The sequence below is a fragment of the Pelophylax lessonae genome (genome assembly GCF_965119305.1).
Source record: "Pelophylax lessonae genome assembly, chromosome: 13".
Lineage (NCBI taxonomy): Eukaryota > Metazoa > Chordata > Amphibia > Anura > Ranidae > Pelophylax > Pelophylax lessonae.
Window position 1 is genome coordinate 8,448,605 of NC_138780.1, and position 23,256 is coordinate 8,471,860.

The 23,256-nt window shown below is 48.4% G+C and overlaps 1 protein-coding gene across 1 annotated transcript in view; it reads right to left on the reverse strand.

Annotated features, from left to right (window-relative positions):
• Window positions 1-1,890: 1,890 nt before the first annotated feature.
• The window catches only part of PCP4L1 (Purkinje cell protein 4 like 1), a 71,971-nt gene continuing 50,605 nt past the window's right edge, over window positions 1,891-23,256 (reverse strand). Inside the window, exons 2-3 of the mRNA XM_082242552.1 lie at window positions 9,171-9,228; window positions 1,891-2,181 (exon numbers count right to left, since the gene is read on the reverse strand). Coding sequence (XP_082098678.1) covers window positions 2,045-2,181; window positions 9,171-9,228 — 195 coding nt within the window. The 3' untranslated portion in view covers window positions 1,891-2,044. The remainder of the gene's footprint in view (window positions 2,182-9,170; window positions 9,229-23,256) is intronic.

Here is a 23,256-nt window from a genome sequence, read left to right on the forward strand (position 1 = left end):
ATGTGGGCAGGAGGGATGGCCTCCTTGGGCTCTACAAAATGTGGGGACCTTAAGGGTAGGACTGGATCAAGAGGTGGGCTGGATGGGTGACTGCCTTGGGCTCTTTAAAAGGTGGGGACTTTAAGGACAGGACTGATTCAAGGGGTTGACAGGAGGGGTATCTGCTTTGGGCTCTTTGGAAGGTGGGGACCTACGGGCAAAGCTGGGTCAAGGGATGGGCAGGAGTGGTGGCTGCTTGGCCTCCTTAGAAGGTGGGGACTTCAAGGGCTGGGCCCGTTCAAGGGGTTGGCAGGAGAGGCGGCCGCCTTGGGCTCTTCAGAAAATGGGGAACGAACAGTAGGGCTGGATCAAGGTTTGGCAGGAAGGGTGGCCGCCTTGAACTCTTCGAAAAGTGGGGACCTAAGGGCAGGGCTGAGTAAAGGGGTGGGCAGGTGGGGAAGTCACCTTGGGCTCTTCAGAACGTGCAGACTTTAAAAGCAGAGCCAGTTCAAGGAGTTGGCAGGATGGGCAGCTGCCTTGGGCTCTTCAGAAAATGGGGACATAAGGGCAGGGCTAGGTCAAGGGATTGGCAGGAGGGATTGGCAAGAGGGGCGTCCACCTTGGGCTCTTCGGAAGGTGGGGACCTAAGGGCAGGACTGAGTCAAGGGGTAGGCAAGAGGGGAAGTCCCCTGGGGCTTTTCAGAATTTGTAGACTTTAAGGGCAGGGCTGGTCCAAGGGGTTGGCAAGAGGAGCGTCCACCTTGGGCTCTTCGGAAGGTGGAGACCTAAGGCAAGGGCTGAGTCAAGGGGTGGGCGGGAGGGGAAGTCACCTTGGGCTTTTCAGAATTTGCAGACTTTTTGGGCAGGGCTGGGCCAAGGGGTTGGCAGGAGGGGCATCTGCCTTGGGCTCTTCGGAAGGTGAGGACCTAGGGGCAGGACTGAGTCAAGGGCTGGGCAGGAGAGGTGGTCACCTTGGGCTCTTCAGAATGTGCAGGCTTTAAGGGCAGGACTGGGCCAAGGCGTGGGCAGGAGGGAGGGCCACCTTGGGCACTTCAGCAGGAAGGGGATGCAAAAAAGGCAGGACCTGCAACCTATGCAGCTGGAGTAGTTCGCAGTCCATGGGAGGATGGGAAGGGTGCACTTTAGCCGTATCGCTTTGGGTGCTAACTGGCCTTGTCCCAGAATTGTTTGAGGGTTATACAAGTTTTAAACATAGACCAATAAGCAATGTCCTAAAATGAACAGCCTAGGTCTGACTCTCATCTGAGAGTTAGGCCAACCTGTTTCTATAAAAGAGAACGGCAGCCATATAAAGGTATGAATTCACAAAGCTATAATGCATGAATATGCTTTAAAGACAAATAACTCATGCGTCATAGCTTTGTTCACTGACCCTTTTAGTGGGAAATGTAATAACTTGCTTCAGACTCATCAAGAGATATTACGAGTGAAAAATCCAACCAAACATGAGCCCAGAATCTCCAAGTTATCATTTTTGGTGGGGCGACCAAGTTTATGTCTCCTCAGGGGTGGAGCAAATGGGTAGGAGGGGTCAGGGGAGACTCTAATTTGCATGAGGCTCGAATGAGATGGAATAAGGCAATCATGGGTAAAATGAAGATGGCCACCGAGATGGTCTAAATTCATTCAATTCTATATAATAAATATTTTAAATATAATATATGCTATATAAGAACATGCCTTAAGAAGAGAAGAAAGGGGACCTCTGTGGTCCTTCGTACAAGATGAGATCTCACTATTCATAGAAAACTCTTCCTTCCTCCATCAATTCCACGGGCTATACTCGGAGCAAGGCGTAAATGCAAGATGGCCGAACCATGGTCAACCTGTTGGGGGGCAGGGGCTCAATTTTAAAGATCAGCATTCATAATAATTTAATTAGACGGGGGAGGGGGGGGAGGTGTGAGGTAAGGGGAGGGGAGAGCTGAGCCCTGTTGTTACTTGGCTTGCCCTTCATAGAAAAGAAGGTGGAAGAAGTAGGCGAGCCTGCGCACAGTGTATATCGTACAGGGCAGTGTTGAGGTCATGGATGGAACTGTCCTCCTCACGAGCTTGGGTTTGGTTTCTTTTTCTGGAAGCGGCGGAACTTGTTCTGGATGGCCAGGGCGGCCTTTTCTGTCTCCGGGGCATTGAGGTCGATGTCAATTTCTTCTTCCACCGTCTCCGACTTTCCAGGTTTGTCTGAAGAAGAAAAAGCCAAGATTGAACTATGAGGACCAAAGAGGAAGGAGAAAGTGCCCGTAAAACCTTCCTAGGACAAGCTATGTCCATAGATAATTCAAATAAATTCGTAGATAGAAAAAACAAAAATTAAAAACATGTACAGTAAACACCAGATATGTTTAGCCTAGATGCCACTTAGAATTTCTAGAAGCCATTTAAATAGATTGCATAGAAAGGGGGCTGTGAGATCTCAACGTGTTTCGCTATAGTAGCTTCCTCGGGAGGTCCTTGAGTATGCTGGTGATAAAGAAGTTATAAAATAATAGCATGTATACACTAGATATCACCCCCCTGTACGCTGCTTAGTGACTCTAGAAGCCATACAAAAAGTGCCATGCCCCAATAATACAAGAATTAGTATAGATTGCGCAGACAGGTGGCTGTAAGATCTCAACGTGTTTCGCTATAGTAGCTTGCTCAGAAGACCCTTGAATATGCTGGTGATAAAAAAGTAATCATCAATATTAAAAAACATGATTTATCCCCCTGTAAATATGCAGGTATGTGGACCTTTTGCTCTTGGGTGACCCTGGCATGGGTGCTCGCAGTCGTACTTTCCTTCCTCCGCTGATGGTTGGTGCCTCTTGCATACACACACCAGATTTGTGAGTAACCTTGGCACCCCAGATGTTTTGGAACTACATTTCCCATACTTTATAGTTGTAAGTATAATGGTGTGTCGTACCTTAAATATTGTATGTGTTGTATCATGATTTTTTAAATATTGATAATGACTTCTTTATCACCAGCATATTCAAGGATCTCCTGAGGAAACTACTATAGCGAAACATGTTGAGATCATACAGCCACCTCTCTACGCAATCTATACTTAGTCTCGTATTATTGGTGCACTGTATTTTTTCTTTGGCTTAGAGTATTACTAAGTGGCGTGTAGGCTGATGATATCTGGTGTACACATGTTTTTATTTTATTACTTCTTTAACACCAGCATATTCAAGGATCTCCTGAGGAAACTACTATAGCGAAACATGTTGAGATCTCACAGCCACCTTTCTATGCAATCTATACTTATTCTTGTATTATTGGTGCATTTCACTTTGTGTATGGCTTCTAGAATTACTAAGTGGCGTATAGGCTGATGATATCTGGTATATATATATATATATATATATTTGTTTTTTTTTATTTTTTATTTTATTACTTCTCTATCACCAGCATATTCAAGGACCTCCTGAGGAAGCAACTACAGTGAAACTTATTGAGATCTCACAGCCACCTTTTTACGCAATCTATACTTTTGTATTTTTGGCGCATTGCACTTTTTGTATGGCTTCTAGAATTACTAATTAAACGTACATGCCAGTGATGGCGAACCTTGGCACCCCAGATGTTTTGGAACTACATTTCCCATGATGTTCAACAACAGTGCCGAGTGCATGAGCATCATGGGAAATGTCGTTCCAAAACATCTGGGGTGCCAAGGTTCATGTAGATATTTTTATTTTATTACTTCTTTAACACCAGGATATTCTAAGATCTCCCGAGGGAACTACTATAGCGAAACGTGTAGAGATCTCACAGCCACCTTTCTACACAATCTATACTTTACCTTGTATTATTATTGCACTTTTTGTATGCCTTCTAGAATTACTAAGTAGCGTATAGGCTGATGCTATCTAGTGTATACATGTTTTTATTTTATTAGTTCTTTATTACCAACATATTCAAAGAACTCCTGAGGAAGCTACTATGGTGAAACAGGTTGAGATCTTACATCCACCTTTCTACACAATCTATACTTATTCTTGTATTATTATTGCACTTTTTGTATGGCATCTAGAATTACTAAGTGGCATATAGGCTGATGCTGTCTGGTGTATACATGTTTTTATTTTATTAGTTCTTTATCACCAACATATTTAAAGATCTCCTGAGGAAGCTACTATAGTGAAACACGTTGAGATCTGAAAACCACCCTTTTACGCAATCAATACTTACTCTTGTATTATCTGGTATATATATGTTTTCATTTTTTGCCTTCTGTATGGGGTTCTGATTTTAATCCTTGTACGCAATAAAACTGCTTTTTTATTTATATACACGTGTGTTATTTTCCTGAGATATTGGCCACGAAAGGTCCAATTTTTCTATCTACTAATTTATTTCAATGGTCCTTTAGGGATGTGGTGCCCTTTATATCCTCAACAACTTATTTTTTTAAAGTTATGTCCATAAATAATCACTTGAAAAATCTTTGTGTGTTGACTTCCCGTCCAAATCATCCCCAAAACTCCTCCTATATTCACCTAAAAAAAAGCCCCCCATTTACCTTTAATTCACTTCCAGTACTGGTGACACAGTGGGAAGTGAGAGGAAATCTCTTCAAAGTGAGGTATATCTGGCAGTAGATAGTCACATTCAACTGGACTTAAAGTTGGAGACGCTTGGTATCTTCTCCAAGTTACTTTTTCAGTTGAAAGGGACTAATTACTACTAGATATACCATGACTTGGATGAATGAGAACCTTCACAGACACTTCAAAGTGGGGAAAATCCACTCTTAGAGAGTTGTCACCAGAACAGGTGTCCATAACGGAAAATTTGGGCCACATCAAACAAGTTGTAAAAGGTTACATATTGGGACCAATTGGGATCAATCATTCTCAACCAGGGTTCTATAGAACCCTAGAGTTCATTCAGAAGTTGACAGTTCCTTGAGCACTTAAAGTTGGAGACGCTTGGTATCTTCTCCAAGTTACTTTTTCAGTTGAACGGGACTAACTACTACTAGATATACCATGACTTGGATGAATGAGAACCTTAACACACACTTCAAAGTGGGGGAAATCCAACCTTAGAGAGTTGTCACCAGAACAGGTGTCCATAATGGAAAATTTGGGCCACATCCAACATGTTGTAAAAGGTTACATATTGGGACCAATTGGGATAAGTCATTCTCAACCAGGGTTCTATTGAACCCTAGAGTTCATTCAGAAGTTGACAGTTCCTTGAGCACTTAAAGTTGGAGACGCTTGATATCTTCTCCAAGTTACTTTTTCAGTTGAACGGGACTAACTACTACTAGATATACCATGACTTGGATGAATGAGAACCTTAACACACACTTCAAAGTGGGGGAAATCCACTCTTAGAGAGTTGTCACCAGAACAGGTGTCCATAATGGAAAATTTGGGCCACATCCAACATGTTGTAAAAGGTTACATATTGGGATCAATCATTCTCAACCAGGGTTCTATAGAAGTTCATTCAGATGTTGACAGCAGTTCCTTAAGAGTTCTAGAGGGGCAAGGATTGAACATCCTCCTGATGATACTTACATACTGTAGTTCTGTTATGTAATGGTATCAGCCAAATGATCAGACCAGTGGTGATGTAAAATTTCTACTTTACTTAACAATGAAAATCAACTTAGATTACACAGGAGATCGTGTGAACAGGGGTTTGCAGTACAAAACGGCAGCATGAGGAGTGGGGAAACAGGCATAAAACATATGAAAACAATTCTACTGCAGTTCTACGAATGGCCACTGGATGGCAGCAGAGTGCTCTGAGTTCAGTTTACTGATAGGCTAGAGAGCTAGAGAAATCTCACGTGTTCCAAGATGTTAATCGTTCATTCAGCAGACTGTGAGCTGAGGGATTTCCTGCAGGCACAGACTTCACACTGGCACTGCTGATGCTGACTTTGGTCAGGAGGCTCTGGGGGCTGTAGATAGGCCCTCCCCACTTCTTGGACAACTTCTCCACATGGATTGTAAAAGAGTCCTCTCCAGTGACTGGGGCTTGGATAGATGCTGCATGCTCTTGTGCTCACTGCTGGTGGCCCGCACACCAGACTTGGCAGATGAGGAGCCAGCACCTGGGGACAGCTCACTTGCCCAGTCACTGCTGTCCCATCAGGCAGGATCTCTCTGAGCACAGGAAGCTGGGCGGAGCTGGCATTTATACTCCCTGGGCGTGTCCTGGAACTCAGGGGATGCTGGGAGCCCAGAGGATTGTGGGGAATTGAGTTAAAGGGACTTGCAACTGCATCTGGATAAAGGGGCACACTACTACAGTTCCAGGTCTTATGTCACTTTGTAGAACCTGGAACGAGGAGCCAGCAAAGCCCCTGATTTTGACTCTCAAATAAGTAATCACTGACACCAAAGATCTTTTTAGCTTTCTATAACCCCCAGTGTAAGGTAAGGAGGCATCTGCCAAGTCTGGTGTGCGGGCCACCAGCAGTGAGCACAAGAGCACCGGGCCACCATCTGAGCACCAAGGAAAGAGGTCCTTCTTATCCTGGTGGTCAGGCCTTGCCTTCTGCCTGGTGGCCTTCTTTTATTGACCACCAACATAAGAGAAGTCATCTCTCACGTTGATCACACCAATGTACTGGAAGTTGTAGATATAACTAAAGCAGGGGTTCTCCAAGACCTGAAAATTATTGCAAAGGTTCCTCCAGGGTATATCGGTTGAGGAAGACTCCTCTATATAATTGCAGTGAAATCAATTAGCATTCTGAATGATTAAAGGAATTGCCATCAGGGTGAAGATTGGAGAGACAAGAGGAGTCCTTTATAATTCATCAATGGGGCCCCCTCTCACATACACTATATGACCAAAAGTATGTAGACCTCCTTTAAAATTATGGAAATCAGGAATTTCCAGTGAAGGTGCTGTTAATGCTACATCATACAAAGATATTGTAGACTATTGTGTTCTTCCAACCTTGTGGTAACAGTTTTGTGAAGACCCTTTTCTGTTCCAGCATGACTGTGACTCCTGTGTACAAAGCCATCCCCATATGGTTTGATGAGTTTGGTGTGGAGGAACTTGAGGTCCCGCACAGAGCCCTGACCTCAATCCTACTGAATAAATTTGGGATTGATTGGAATGTTGACCGTGAGGCAGGTCTTCTCATCCAACATTGGTATCAGTCCTCAAATTGGCACACATTCCCACAGATACCCTCCGGAATCATGTGGAATGCCTTGCTAGAGGAATAAGGGATGGTAAAATCTTAAAGTCCATATTAGCGGCCATTGATGGTCGACGTCATATTAATAGCCATGGATGGGCAACTCTATATTAATGGTCATAGGGATTGACTTCATAATAATGATCATCAAAGGGGGCAATTCCATATTAATGGCCATGGAGTGGCAACACTATGGTAATGGCCATGAAGGGTCAACTTCATATTAATGGTCATGGGAGTCAACTCCATAATAATGATCATGGGGGTCAACTCCATATTAATGATCATCAAAGGGGGAAACTTCATAATAATGGCCATGGGAGAAGAGGGGCAACTACATTTTAATGGTCTTGGTGGAAGAGAGGCAACTACATGTTAATAGCCATGGGGGAAGGGAGACAACTCCATATTAATGGCAATGTAGGGGCAACCCCATAATAATGGTCACGAGGGTCAACTCCATATCAATGATCATCAAAGGTGGCAACTCCATAATGATGGCCATGGGGAAATAGGGGCAACTACATGTTAATGGCCATGGGGGTAAAGGGGGGCAATTCCATATTAATGATCATGGAAGGGGGAAACTCATTATTAATGGCTATGGAGGAAGGGAGGCAACTCCATATTAATGCCCATGGAGGAGCAACACTGTGTTAATGGCCATGGAGGGGCAACTTCCTATTAATGGTCATGGGAGTCATCTTCATATTAATGATCATGGAAGGAGACAACTCCATAATAATGACTAAGGTGAAGGGGAGGCAACTCCATATTAATGACCATAGAGGGGCAACTCCATATTAATGGCCATGGAGGGGCAACTTCCATATTAATGATCATGGAGGGTGGCAACTCTATATAAATGCCTATGGAGAAAGGGAGGCAACTCCATATTAATGGCCATGGAGGGACAAGTCCATATTAAGGATCATGGAAGGAAGCAACTCCATATTAATGGCTAAGGAGAAAGGGAGGCAACTCCATATTAATGGCCATGAAGGGGTAATTACATATTAATAGTAATGGGGTCAACTCCATATTAATGATCATGGAAGGGGGCAAGTCTATATTAATAGCTATGGAGGAAGGAAGGCAACTCCATATTAATGGCAATGGAGGGGCAACTTCATATTATTGGTAATGGGAGTAAACTCCACATTAATGAACAACGGAGAGGATAACTCCATAATAATGGCAATGGGGAAAGTGGTGTAACTACATGTTAATGGCCATGGGGAGGTAGCTCCAAATAAATGCTCATGGAAGGGGGCAATTCCATATGAATGGCTATGGAGAAAGGAAGGCCACTCCATATTATTGACCATGGAGGGGAAACTCCATATTAATGGCCATGTAGGGGCAACTTCCACATTAATGATTTTGGAGGTGGGGCAACTCGGTATAAATGCCTATAGAGAAAGGGAGGCCACTCCATATTTATGGCCATGGAGGGGCAACTTCATATTAATGTTAACGGGGTCAACTCCATATTAATGATCATGGAAGGGAGCAACTCTATATTAATAGCTACAGGGGAAGGAAGGCAACTACAAAAATAATGGCCATGAAGGGGCAACTTCATATTAATGTTAACGGGGTCAACTCCATATTAATGATCATGGAAGGGAGCAACTCTATATTAATAGCTACAGGGGAAGGAAGGCAACTACAAAAATAATGGCAGTGGAAGGGCAACTTCATATTATTGGTAATGGGAGTAAACTCCATATTGATGATCATCGGAGAGGAGGATTCTGAAATAATGGCAATGGGGAAATGGCCATGGCCATGGCCATGGGGAGGTAGCTCCATATAAATGCTCATGGAAGGGAGCAACTCCATATTAATGTTTTTTTGTCTGCCTTCTGACTAATCGCCTGAAAGCTTCCAATTAAAAATATATGTGTATACAGCTTCCATGATTACAGTATATGCAGCTGGCAGGTGTCTACCGGTGGGTGGTCCTAATAGCGGAGGGTGAGATACAAGGCGTACATACCCTTCTCCTCATTCAGGGAGGCCTGGTTGGCGGAAGGCAGATCATTGTTAGATCGGAGCTGCAAGAGAGATAGAAAGAGGTTATAATTACCAAAAGAGCTCAGTACTCCCTGTAATAATATCATCCATGTAATAGATCTGCAGAACATCGCGCATCTCCCCCAAACGATACATATTGATATATTCTGCAGATCATTCCATCAATATGACCCCTCTAGAGATCTGCAGAACATTGCACCATCCCATCCCCTTCTTGACAGATCCATATTGATATATTCTGCAGATCATTCCATCAATGACCCCTCTAGAGATCTGCAGAACATTGCACTGTCCCATCCCCTTCCTGACAGATCCATATTGATATATTCTGCAGATTATTCCATCAATGACCCCTCTAGAGATCTGCAGAACATTGCACCGTCCCATCCCCTTCCTGACAGATCCATATTGATATATTCTGCAGATTATTCCATCATTGGCCCCTCTAGAGATGTGCAGAACATTGCACCATTCGAACCCCTTCCTGACAGATCCATATTGATATATTCTGCAGATTATTCCATCAATGACCCCTCTAGAGATCTGCAGAACATTGTACCGTCCCATCCCCTTCCTGACAGATCCATATTGATATATTCTGCAGATCATTCCTTCAATGACCCATCTAGAGATCTGCAGAACATTGCACCGTCCCATCCCCTTCCTGACAGATCCATAGTGAAATATTCTGCAGATTATTCCATCATTGACCCCTCTAGACATCTGCAGAACATTGTACCATTCCAACCCCTTCCTGAGAGATCCATATTGTTATATTCTGCAGATTATTCCATCAGTGACCCCTCTAGAGATCTGCAGAACATCGCGCCTCTCCCCCAAACGATACATATTGATATATTCTGCAGATCATTCCATCAATGACCCCTCTAGAGATCTGCAGAACATTGCACCGTCCCATCCCCTTCCTAACAGATCCATATTGATATATTCTGCAGATTATTCCATCATTGACCCCTCTAGAGATCTGCAGAGCATTGCACCGTCCCATCCCCTTCCTGACAGATCCAAATTGATATATTCTGCAGATTATTCCATCACTGACCCCACTAGAGATATGCAGAACATTGCACCGTCCCATCCCCCTCCTGATAGATCCATATTGTTATATTCTGCAGATTATTCCATCACTGACCCCTCTAGATATCTGCAGAACATTGCTTTATCAGGGTAATTGTATGTAGCAAATGGAAATGAATTGTTCGCATCTGCCGGCAGTTGTGTTTTATGTTGGTATTTGTTCTGGTACACCATTCATCTCATAGTAGCGAATGACACTTAAATGCGGATTTGGCTTGCAGTAGTGAGCCGTATAGCTGGGCATGGATGGCGGTGTAGGCAGTAAGTCATTTTTATGGCATTGCCGGATTAGAACTGTGTACATTTTCCTCGGCTTTCTGCTTTGACTTCAATCTGGCTGTTGCAGAGTCCTCAGCTCAGAGGAATACGAAACGCGTCGGGCTTCAAAATAAAAAGAGAGCTTGGCTGCGGCAGCTGGACAGTGGTGTATCCAGCCATAAACGACAAAGCCTCGGCCCCGAGTTTGATATATGCCATCGCTATATCTAATCGCCGGCCATAATTCTGCTTCTACATAAGAAGACCAGCTGTGATGATGGATGATGGTTCGTATAAAACCATGGAGGAACTCCGCAAAGAGAGAGGAGCCAACAGTGAACACAGATGATCAATGTGTTACAGCATGTCACAGACTGAGAGCGACGGGAGAAATTCCAAACTTACAAATCTCCAGGTTGTGGCAGGGAGAGGGTGAAGAAGGAAAGGGAGATAGAGAGCGAGAAGTGTGTGGGGAGAGAGAGAAGAATATGGGGAGATAGAGAAGAATATGGGGGGGGGGGGAGAAGAATGTGGGGGGAAGAAAAAACAATGTGGGTGGATAGAGAAGAATGTGGGGGGAGAGCGAAGAATGTGGGGAGAGAGAGAAGAATTTGGGAGGAAAAAAAAGAATTTGGGGGAAGGGAGAAGAATGTGGGGGGGGGGAGAGAAGACTGTGGGGAGGAGAGAAAGAAGAATTTGGTGGGAGAGAGAAGAAGTTGGGGGGGGGGATAGAACTATGTGGGGGAGAGAGAAGAATGTGGGGGGGGGTGAAGACTGTGGGGGGGGGGGAGAGATAGAACTATGTGGGTGGAGAGAGAAGAATGTCGGAGGAGAGAGAAGAATGTGGGGAGGAGAGAAGAATGTGGTGGAGAGAGAAGAATGTGGGGGCAGAGAGAAGAATGTTGGGGGGGGAAGAATTTGGGGGGAGAGAGAAGAATGTGGGGGGAGGGGAGAGAAGAATGTGGGGGAGAGAGAAGAATATGGGGGCAGAGAGAAGAATGTGGGGAAGAGAGAAGAATGTGGGGGCAGAGAAGAATGTGGGGGCAGAGAGAAGAATGTGGGGGGCAGAGAAGAATGTGGGGGGAGAGAGAAGAATGTGGGGGGCAGAGAAGAATGTGGGGGAAAGACAAGAATGTAGGGGGAGAGAAGAATGTGGGAGCAGAGAGAAGAATGTGGGGGACAGAGAAGAATGTGGGGGACAGAGAAGAATGTGGGGGGAGAGAGAAGAATGTGGGGGGGGGGAGAAGAATGTGGGGGGGGGGAAGAATGTGGGAGCAGAGAGAAGAATGTGGGAGCAGAGAGAAGAATGTGGGGGACAGAGAAGAATGTGGGGGGCAGAGAAGACTGTGGGGACAGAGAAGAATGAGGGGGGCAGAGAAGAATGAGGGGGGCAGAGAAGAATGTGGGGACAGAGAAGAATGTGGGGACAGAGAAGAATGTAGGTGCAGAGAGAAGAAGGTAAGGGGGGAAGAGAGAAGGATTTGGGGGAGGGAGAAGGAGGTAAGGAGAGGGGGAGAGAAGAATGTGGGGAGACAGAGACGAATGTGGGGACAGAGAAGAATGTGGGGGGACAGAGAAGAATGTGGGGGGGGAGAATGTGGGAGCAGAGAGAAGAATGTGGGGGGACAGAGAAGAATGTGGGGGACAGAGAAGAATGTGGGGACAGAGAAGAATGTGGGGACAGAGAAGAATGTGGGGGGACAGAGAAGAATGTGTGAGCAGAGAGAAGAATGTGGGGGATAGAGAAGAATGTGGGGGGACAGGGAAGAATGTGGGGGGCAGAGAAGAATGTGGGGGCAGAGAAGACTTTAGGTGCAGAGAGAAGAAGGTAAGGGGGGAAGAGAGAAGGATTTGGGGGAGGGAGAAGGAGGTAAGGAGAGGGGGAGAGAAGAATGTGGGGGGACAGAGACGAATGTGGGGACAGAGAAGAATGTGGGTGGCAGAGAAGAATGTGGGGGCAGAGAAGAATGCGGGGGGACAGAGAAGAATGTGGGGACAGAGAAGAATGTGGGGGGCAGAGAAGAATGTGGGGACAGAACAGAATGTGGGGGGCAGAGAAGAATGTGGGGACAGAGAAGAATGTGGGGGACAGAGAAGAATGTGGGGGACAGAGAAGAATGTGGGGACAGAGAAGAATGTGGGGGAGAGAGAAGAATGTGGGGGACAGAGAAGAATGTGGGGACAGAGAAGAATGTGGGGGACAGAGAAGAATGTGGGGGGACAGAGAAGAATGTGGGGGCAGAGAGAAGAAGGTAAGGGGGGAAGAGAGAAGGATTTGGAGGAGGGAGAAGGAGGTAAGGGGAGTGGGAGAGAAGAATGTGAGAAGAGTGAGAGAGAAAAGAATGTGGGGGGGGGGGGAATTGGGTGAGAAAGAAGTAAGGGGGTAGAGAGAAGAATGTTGGGAGAGAAGAAAAGGAAGAAAGGTGAGAGAGAGAAAAATGTAAGGTGGGAGGGAGTGCGGGAGAAAGAGGTAAGGACAGGAGAAATAGAAAGGAAGGAGAAAATGAGAGAAAGAGAGAATGAATGAAAAGTAGAAAGAGTAGGCAGGAGGGAGGAGGGACATGGGGGGGGGGTGGGGGAGAGAGAGAGGAGAGTGATGTGGGAGAGGGGAGTGATAGAGGAGAGGGGGAGAGGAGAGCGATGTGGGAGAGGAGAGAGGAGAGACGGGAGTGATAGGGGAGCGATGTGGGAGAGGGGAGTGATGGGGGGAGAGATAGAGTGATGTGGGAGAGGGGAGTGATGAGGAAGAGGAGAGGGATGTGGGAGAGGGGAGTGATGAGGAAGAGGAGAGTGATGTGGGAGAGGGGAGTTGTAGAAGAGAGGAGAGTGATGGGGGAGAGGGGAGTAATGTGGGAGAGGGGGAGAGGAGATTGATGGGGGAGAAGAGAGTGATGGGAGAGAGGGGAGTGATGGGAGAGAGGAGAGTGATGGGGGAGAGGAGAGTGATGTGGGAGAGGGGAGTTATGGGAGAGAGGGGGAGAGGAGAGCGATGGGGGAGAGGAGAGTGATGGGGGAGAGGGGAGTGATGTGGGAGAGGGGAGTGATAGAAGAGAGGAGAGTGATGGGGGAGAGGAGAGTGATGTGGGAGAGGGGAGTTATGGGAGAGAGGGGGAGAGGAGATTGACGGGGGAGAAGAGAGTGATGGGGGAGAGGGGAGTGATAGGGGAGCGATGGGGGAGAGGAGAGTGATGTGGGAGAGGGGAGTGATGTGGGAGAGGGGAGTGATGGGGGAGAGCAGAGTGATAAGAGAGAGGGGAGTAATGTGGGAGAGGAGAGTTATGGGAGAGAGGGGGAGAGGAGATTTATGGGGGAGAAGAGAGTGACGGGGGAGAGGGGAGTGATGGGGGAGAGGGGAGTGATAGGGGAGCGATGGGGGAGAGGAGAGTGATGTGGGAGAGGGAAGTGATGGGGGAGAGCAGAGTGATGGGGGAGAGGGAAGTGATGGGGGAGAGCAGAGTGATGGAGGAGAGGGGTAGAGGATAGAAATGGGGAAGCGGAGAGTGATGGGGGAGTGATGGGAGGGAGGGGAGTGATGGGGGAGAGGAGAGTAATAGAAAGGTGAGAATTTTCGGGGAGAGGAGAGTAATGGGGAAGATGAGAGTGATTTGGGATTGATAGGGGAGAGGGGGAGAGAAGAGTGATGTGGGAGAGGGGAGTGATGTGGGAGAGGGGAGTAATGGGGGAGGGGAACGAGTGATAGGGGAGAGGGGGGGAAGTGATCGGGGAGAGGGGGATAGGAAAGTGATGGGGGAGGAGGAGAGTGATGGGGGAGAGGAGAGTGATGGAGGAGGGGGAGGAGTGATAGGGGAGAGGGGGGGAAGTGATCGGGGAGAGGGGGATAGGAAAGTGATGGGGGAGAAGGAGAGTGATGGGGGAGAGGAGAGTGATGGAGGAGGGGGAGGAGTGATAGGGGAGAGGGGGGAAGTGATAGGGGAGAGGGGGATAGGAGAGTGATGGGGGGAGAGGAGAGTGATGGGGGAGAGGGGGATAGGAGAGTGATGGGGGGAGAGGAGAGTGATGGGGGAGAGGGAGGGGAGGAGTGATAGGGGAGAGGGGGATAGGAGAGTGATGGGGGGAGAGGAGAGTGATGGGGGAGAGGAGAGTGATGGGGGAGAGGGGGATAGGGGAGTGATGGGGGGGGGAGGAGAGTGATGGGGGAGAGGGGGATAGGAGAGTGATGGGGGGAGGAGAGTGATGGGGGGGGGGGAGAGTGGTGGGGGAGGAGTGATAGGGGAGAGGGGGGGAAGTGATAGGGGAGAGGGGGATAGGAGAGTGATGGGGGGAGAGGGGGGTAGGGGAGTGAAGGGGGGGAGAGGAGAGTGATGGGGGAGAGGGGGATAGGGGAGTGATGGGGGGGGAGAGGAGAGTGATGGGGGAGAGGGGGATAGGAGAGTGATGGGGGGAGAGGAGAGTGATGGGGGAGAGGGGGATAGGAGAGTGATGGGGGGAGAGGAGAGTGATGGGGGAGAGGGGGATAGGAGAGTGATGGGGGAGAGGGGGATAGGAGAGTGATGGGGGGGGAGAGGAGAGTGATGGGGGAGAGGGGGATAGGAGAGTGATGGGGGGGGAGAGGAGAGTGATGGGGGAGAGGGGGATAGGAGAGTGATGGGGGGAGAGGAGAGTGATGGGGGAGAGGGGAATAGGAGAGTGATGGGGGGAGAGGAGAGTGATGGGGGAGAGGGGGATAGGAGAGTGATGGGGGAGAGGGGGATAGGAGAGTGATGGGGGGGAGAGGAGAGTGATGGGGGAGAGGGGGATAGGAGAGTGATGGGGGGATAGGAGAGTGATGGGGGAGAGGGGGGATAGGAGAGTGATGGGGGGATAGGAGAGTGATGGGGGAGAGGGGGATAGGAGAGTGATGGGGGAGAGGGGGATAGGAGAGTGATGGGGGGAGAGGAGAGTGATGGGGGAGTCAGAGAGAGTGAATGTGTAGAGAGAAGGAGGTATGGAGGAGAATTGGAGTGGATAATGGGGAGGGGGGAGTGAAGTGGGAGAGGGGGGAGTGATGGGGGAGGGGGAGGACTGATAGGGGAGAGGGGGGATAGGAGAGTAATGGGGGAGAGGAGAGTGATGGGGGAGAGGGGGGATAGGAGAGTGATGGGGGAGAGGGGGATAGGAGAGTGATGGGGGGGAGAGGAGAGTGATGGGGGAGAGGGGGATAGTAGAGTGATGGGGGGATAGGAGAGTGATGGGGGGGAGAGGAGAGTGATGGGGGGGAGAGGAGAGTGACGGGGGGGATAGTAGAGTGATGGGGGGATAGGAGAGTGATGGGGGGGAGAGGAGAGTGATGGGGGAGAGGGGGATAGTAGAGTGATGGGGGGATAGGAGAGTGATGGGGGGGGGAGAGGAGAGTGACGGGGGGGGGGGATAGTAGAGTGATGGGGGGATAGGAGAGTGATGGGGGGGGAGAGGAGAGTGACGGGGGGGGATAGTAGAGTGATGGGGGGATAGGAGAGTGATGGGGGAGAGGGGGATAGGAGAGTGATGGGGGAGAGGGGGATAGGAGAGTGATGGGGGGATAGGAGAGTGATGGGGGAGAGGGGGATAGGAGAGTGATGGGGGGATAGGAGAGTGATGGGGGAGAGGGGGATAGGAGAGTGATGGGGGAGAGGGGGATAGGAGAGTGATGGGGGAGAGGGGGATAGTAGAGTGATGGGGGGATAGGAGAGTGATGGGGGAGTCAGAGAGAGTGAATGTGTAAAGAGAAGGAGGTATGGAGGAGAATTGGAGTGGATGATGTAGAGGGGGGATTATGGAGATTGGGTGACGGGGCTCTTGGTGTTTTCTGTCTGGTAAGGGATGAGATATTTCGGTGGAGGGAAGCTGTTGGTAAATCTGATTTATCTGGGTCACAGACTGTCACAGATTGTCTTCATGAAACATGTACAGTCCAGCCCACTCCCTCTGATCAAGTCATTATCCAGTCAGCAATGGCAAGAACATTATTCCTTCTGAACATCAAATGGACATGAGTTTTCGGCACGGTCGGCATTTATACCGTCACATCTGAGGTCGGTGAATGCACACGAGCCCTTAATGAGACAATATTTACTCAATAATAAGTGGCTGACTCATCGCCAGTTGAAGAATGTCATCAATATACAGGCCATTAAATATTGACATTTACCATCTGTGAACATGGTGTCCGGTCACCCAGATAGTTTTACATCTCATCAGTAGTATATATTACCCAGCAATGACAATGGGAGAATTATAAATATGCTATTTACAGCTTCCATTAAAGTGTAAAGCCAACTCTCTGGCTGGGAGTCAAAATTAACAAAATTTGTTCGAGATAAACCAAAACTAAAATGAAAGGGTTGCTTTTAAGTAGGTTGTAAAAACCTGCCCCAAAATGCAAGGCTTTGCCCAGGCCCTAGGGGGTGCTAGGTGAGCATTCTTGGCACACACTTCCATGGAAGCCATGGAAGTACGGCCAGTGGTGTATTTTGGCTTTGTGCTGCCCTAGGCAAGACTAAAATTGGGTGCCCCCCCCCCCCCTTATGTAAATTTGCCCCACTCCTTTTTTAACAGATGTGACTCCCTCCAAAATTGAAGGACTACAAGTCCCAGCATGAACCCCTGAGATCTCACGAGAGGGGGGTGGGTGAGGGAGAGAGAGAAAGGGGGTGGGTGAGGGAAGGAGAGAAAGAGAGAGGGGGGATGAGAGATAGAGAGAGAGGGGGCGGGTGAGGGGGAGAGAGGGGGGGGTGAGAGAGAGAGGGGGGATGAGAGAGAGAGAGAGGGGGGGAATGAAAGAGAGAGAGGGGGGATGAGAGAGAGAGAGAGAGAATGGGGGGATGAGAGAGAGAGTGGGGATGAGAGAGAGGGGGGTGTGAGAGAGAGAGAGAGTGGGGGGGATCAAAGAGAGAGAGAGGGGGATGAAAGAGACAGGGGGATGAGAGAGAGAGAGGAGGGATGAGAGAGAGAGAGGGGGGGTGAGAGAGAGAGGGGAGATGAGAGAGAGAGAGGGGAGATGAGAGGGGGGATGAGAGAGAGGGGGGATGAGAGAGAGAGGGTGGATAAGAGAGAGAGGGGGGATAAGAGAGTGGGGGTGAGAGAGAGGGGGAATGAGAGAGAGGGAGGGATGAGAGAGAAGGGGGGTGAGAGAGGGGGTATGAGAGAGAGAGAGCGTGAGAGAGAGAGGGGGTGAGAGAGAGGGGGGATGAGAGAGAGAGGGGGGGCGAGAGAGGGGGGATGATAGAGAAAGAGAGAGGGGTAGAAAGAGAGAGAGGGAGGTGAGAGAGAGGGAGAGAGAGAGGAGGGATGAGAGAGAGAGCGAAGGGGGTGAGTGTGTGAGAGAGAGAGGGGGTGAGAGAGAGGGGGGAATCAAAGAGAGAGAGAGAGGGGGATGAAAGAGACAGGGGGGATGAGAGAGAGAGGAGGGATGAGAGAGAGAGAGGGGGGATGAGAGAGAGAGGGGGGGATGAGAGAGAGAGGGGAGATGAGAGAGAGAGATGGGAGATGAGAGGGGGGATGAGAGAGAGAGGGGGGATAAGAGAGAGAGGGGGGATGAGAGAGTGGGGGGTGAGAGAGAGGGGGAATGAGAGAGAGAGGGAGGGATGAGAGAGAAGGAGGTGAGAGAGGGGGTATGAGAGAGAGAGCGCAAGAGAGAGGGGGGGGTGAGAGAGAGAGCGTGGATGAGAGAGAGAGGGGGGGACGAGAGAGGGGGGATGAGAGAGAGAGAGAGAGGGGGGATGATCGAGAAAGAGAGAGGGGTAGAAAGAGAGAGAGGGAGAGAGAGGGGGGTGAGAGAGAGAGGGGGGGGTGAGAGAGACGGTTCTAGCAACCAGTGGCCAATAGAGTCTCAGGTGGAGGGGGGGTGTCTTTTTTGCTGCCCCCCTTCAAAGTGTCGCCCTAGGCCTGGGCCTTGTTGGCCTAGGCAAAAATACTGCACTGTGTGATGAAAAATATCTTCCCCATCACCACCAGTGTCATTGTCAATATCATCAGTTCTGATTATCTCATAAAAGGATGACCCATGTTGAATTTAATTAAATACTCTTTCCCATAACCCAATTGTGAGTAACCCAACATCCTTTCACTTCGATAGGGGTGCTGAGAGGGGTAGATTCCCATCTTTATGGAAATAAGTGGATGCCATGATATGATGGATGGGTCTGTAGGAACGATGGTGGGGTCTTTGTTTCAGACTGTAGTCTGTTGCCAGGAAAGCAGCAAAACCTGGTAGTCATGGCTACCATTTGATGGCAGAAGTCTGTTACCATGGCAACAGGGGAGTGTAGATCCTGTTACTGTCCACACGTTAATTTCCTTGTCAACAAGTGAAAGGAGAACTTGATTTACTGCTACCTAGATTCTATCCTCTAAACAAAACTCAAGCCCAAGAACCAAAGGGAAATTCCCAACCCTTAAACCCAAGCATAACCTAACTACAAAACCTAACACTAACCCCCAACCAAGGCCTAATGCTGAAAATTAGCTTTCAAACTAGCCTCTATCTCTATACCCCCTAACTCTATGCCAAACCTTAGCTTTCAACCTTCTCTCGATCAGTAAACAGATTTAACCACTATCCCTAACTTTAGCATTCACCCTAGTCTTAGACGTCTACTTGGTTGTTCCCATGCAGATGGAGGCATCAAGCAGTAAATGATCTCCATCTAATCCTGACGATTCAGCCTCGGCCCAAAGGACCTTGATTGGTTTCAGATCTGTGATGAAGGTAGACCCAGTGCTGTATTTTGGCGTAGGCCAACAAGGCCCAGGCCTAGGGCGGCACTTTGCAGGGGGGTCAAAAAAGCCCCCCTCCACCTTAGACTCTATTGGCCACTGATTGCTAGAGTTGCCTCTCTCACCCCCTCTCTCTCTCTCTCTCTCTTTCTCTCTCACCCCCCCCCCTCTCTCTCAGCCGCCCTCTTTATCTCTCTCTCTCTCTCTCACCCCCTCTCTCTCTCATCCCCCCTATCTCTCTCTCTCACCCACTCTCTCTCTCATCCCCCTATCTCTCTCTCTCTCTTACCCCCTCTCACTCTCTCTCTCACCCCCTCTCTCTCACCCCCCTCTCTCTCCCTCACATCCCCTCTATCTTTCTCTCATCCCCCCTCTCTCTCATCCCCCTCTCTCTTATTCCCCCTCTCTCTCACCACCATCTATCTCTCTCTCACCCACCCTCTCTCTCCTACCCCCCTCTCTCTCTCTCTCTCTCTCTCATCCCCTCTCTCTCTCTGTCTCTAATCCCCTCTCTCAACCCCCATCTCTATTTCTCACCCCCCTCTCTCTCACCCCCCTATCTCTCATCCCCCTCTCTCTCATCCCCCCTCTCTCTCTCATCCCCCCTCTCTCTCTCTTTCTCTCTCACCCCCCTCTCTCTCTCTCTCTCTCTCTCTCTCTCAGCCGCCCTCTTTATCTCTCTCTCTCTCTCTCATCCCCCTATCTCTCTCTCTCTCACCCCCTCTCTCTCTCATCCCCCTTATCTCTCTCTCTCACCCCTTCTCTCTCTCATCCCCCCTATCTCTCTCTCTCTCACCCCTCTCGCTCTCTCTCTCACATCCCCTCTATCTCTCTCTCATCCCCCCTTTCTCTCATCCCCCCTCTCTCTTATTCCCCCTCTCTCTCACCCCCTCTCTCTCCCTCACATCCCCATCTATCTCTCTCTCATCCCCCTCTCTCTTTCATCCCCCCTCTCTCTCTCTCTCTCTCTCTCTCACTCATTTACCCCCTCTCTCTCCCCCCCCCCTCTCTCTCTCTCTCCCTTCCCATCTCTCTCTCTGTCTCTAATCCCCTCTCTCAACCCCCCTCTCTATTTCTCATCCCCCTCTCTCTCACCCCCCTCTCTCATCCCCCCTTTCTCTCTCCCTCCCTCACCCACCCCCTCTCCCCTCTCCCACCCCCTCTCACCCCCCCCCTCTCATGAGATCTCAGGGGTTCATGCTGGGACTTGTAGTCCTTTGATTTTGCAGGGAGTCACATCCATTAAAAAGGAAGGAGTGGGGCACATTTACATAGGAGGGGGAGGAGGGCGTCCAATTTTAGTCTTGCCTAGGGCAGCACAAAATTAAAATACCCCACTGGGTAGACCACTAGGTTGTAAGCTGTCACCTTGGTGTCTATCTTTAAATTCCCAACCCATATCCCTGGCTTTCAACCTAGCATCCATCCGTAAACCCTCTCCAAGACACTATTTTTATAGCCCTAAGCCTAACCTCTTAGCCTCTAACCCTGAACTTAACCTTCAACCTAACCTCTATGCCTAACATTAGCCTTGCATGAGCCTCAGTCACTAAATGTAGCCTTCAACCTCAGTCTTTGACGTTCTAAAGCCCTGATCTGAACCTCTACCCCTAATGTCAGCACCATCTAACTCCTTATGTTAGCACCACCTAACTCCTAATGTTAGCACCACCTAGCTCCTAATGTTAGCACCACCTAACTCCTAATGTGAGCACCACCTAACTCCTAATGTTAGCACCACCTAACTCCTAATGTTAGCACTACCTAACTCCTAATGTTAGCACCACCTAACTCCTAATGTGAGCACCACCTAACTCCTAATGTGAGCACCACCTAACTCCTTATGTTAGCACCACCTAACTCCTAATGTTAGCACCACCTAGCTCCTAATGTTAGCACCACCTAACTCCTAATGTTAGCACCACCTAACTCCTAATGTGAGCACCACCTAACTCCTAATGTTAGCACCACCTAACTCCTAATGTTAGCACCACCTAGCTCCTAATGTTAGCACCACCTAACTCCTAATGTGAGCACCACCTAACTCCTAATGTGAGCACCACCTAACTCCTAATGTTAGCACCACCTAGCTCCTAATGTTAGCACCACCTAACTCCTAATGTTAGCACCACCTAGCTCCTAATGTTAGCACCACCTAACTCCTAATGTGAGCACCACCTAACTCCTAATGTGAGCACCACCTAACTCCTAATGTTAGCACCACCTAACTCCTAATGTTAGCACCACCTAGCTCCTAATGTTAGCACCACCTAACTCCTAATGTTAGCACCACCTAGCTCCTAATGTTAGCACCACCTAACTCCTAATGTTAGCACCACCTAGCTCCTAATGTTAGCACCACCTAACTCCTAATGTTAGCACCACCTAACTCCTAATGTTAGCACCACCTAGCTCCTAATGTGAGCACCACCTAACTCCTAATGTTAGCACCACCTAGCTCCTAATGTTAGCACCACCTAACTCCTAATGTGAGCACCACCTAACTCCTAATGTGAGCACTACCTAACTCCTAATGTTAGCACCACCTAACTCCTAATGTGAGCACTACCTAACTCCTAATGTTAGCACCACCTAGCTCCTAATGTGAGCACCACCTAACTCCTAATATTAGCACCACCTAACTCCTAATGTTAGCACCACCTAACTCCTAATGTTAGCACCACCTAGCTCCTAATGTTAGCACCACCTAACTCCTAATGTTAGCACCACCTAACTCCTAATGTTAGCACCACCTAACTCCTAATGTTAGCACCACCTAGCTCCTAATGTGAGCACCACCTAGCTCCTAATGTGAGCACCACCTAACTCCTAATGTTAGCACCACCTAACTCCTAATGTTAGCACCACCTAGCTCCTAATGTGAGCACCACCTAGCTCCTAATGTGAGCACCACCTAGCTCCTAATGTTAGTACCACCTAGCCCTTATCCCTAAACTTAGTTTTTAATCTAGCTTTAATCCCTTAACCTTAAACTCTGTGTCTAATAATTGTCCTACATCTACCCTTTATTCCTCAACCTCTAACCCTAACTTTCAAGTCCGACATCCTAAAAATGACCTTTGCTATGCTTTCACCAAGCTAGGCTGGTGTTATAAGAAAGAGTTTAGACACTACACAAGGAAACTGGTGCCAAATAACCTGCACTGAACTGTTTTCTCCAGATACGATTATACTAAGCACCTTTCCTGAGCCCTGGGTGTCCGAGATCCTTCGTCTAAAATCCCCATTTGATAATGGAAGAATTATGTCAGATGACTGCTGCAGAGGACTTGTTAGAGGGGGCTCCTCGTAATCTTCTTGGAGGATTAATTAGTGTGAAAGGTAAGAGTGAGAGGTCAGAGAAGGAACGGGAAAGCCACAGAGATAACGTGGATGAAGAAGAGCATGAGAGGAGGAGACGTTATTAGTAATGATTAGGCATGAACTCAAAATCTCATACACATCCCATAGTCCATAGCTCATAGTTCATAACCCATAGCCCCTAACCCATAGCCCATAACCCATAGTCCATAGCCCATAGTTCATAACCCATAGTCCATAACCCATAACCCATAGCCCATAGCCCCTAACCCATAGCCCATAACCCATAGTCCATAGACCATGGCCCATTGTCCATAGCTCATAGTCCATAGTCCACAGCTCAATGCCTGTAGCCCATAATCTATAGCCCATAGCCCATAGTCCATATTTTATAGCCCATAGTCCAAAGCCCATAGCTCATAGTCCATAATCCATAGCTCATATTCCATAGTCCACAGCCCATAGCCCAATGCCCTTAGTTCATAATCCATAGCTCATAACCCAAAGTTCATAGCCCCTAACCCATAGTCCATAACCCATAGTCCATAGACCATAGCCCATAATCTATAGCCCATAGTCCATATTTTATAGCCCATAGTCCAAAGCCCATAGCTCATAGTCCATAATCCATAGCTCATATTCCATAGTCCACAGCCCATAGCCCTTAGTTCATAATC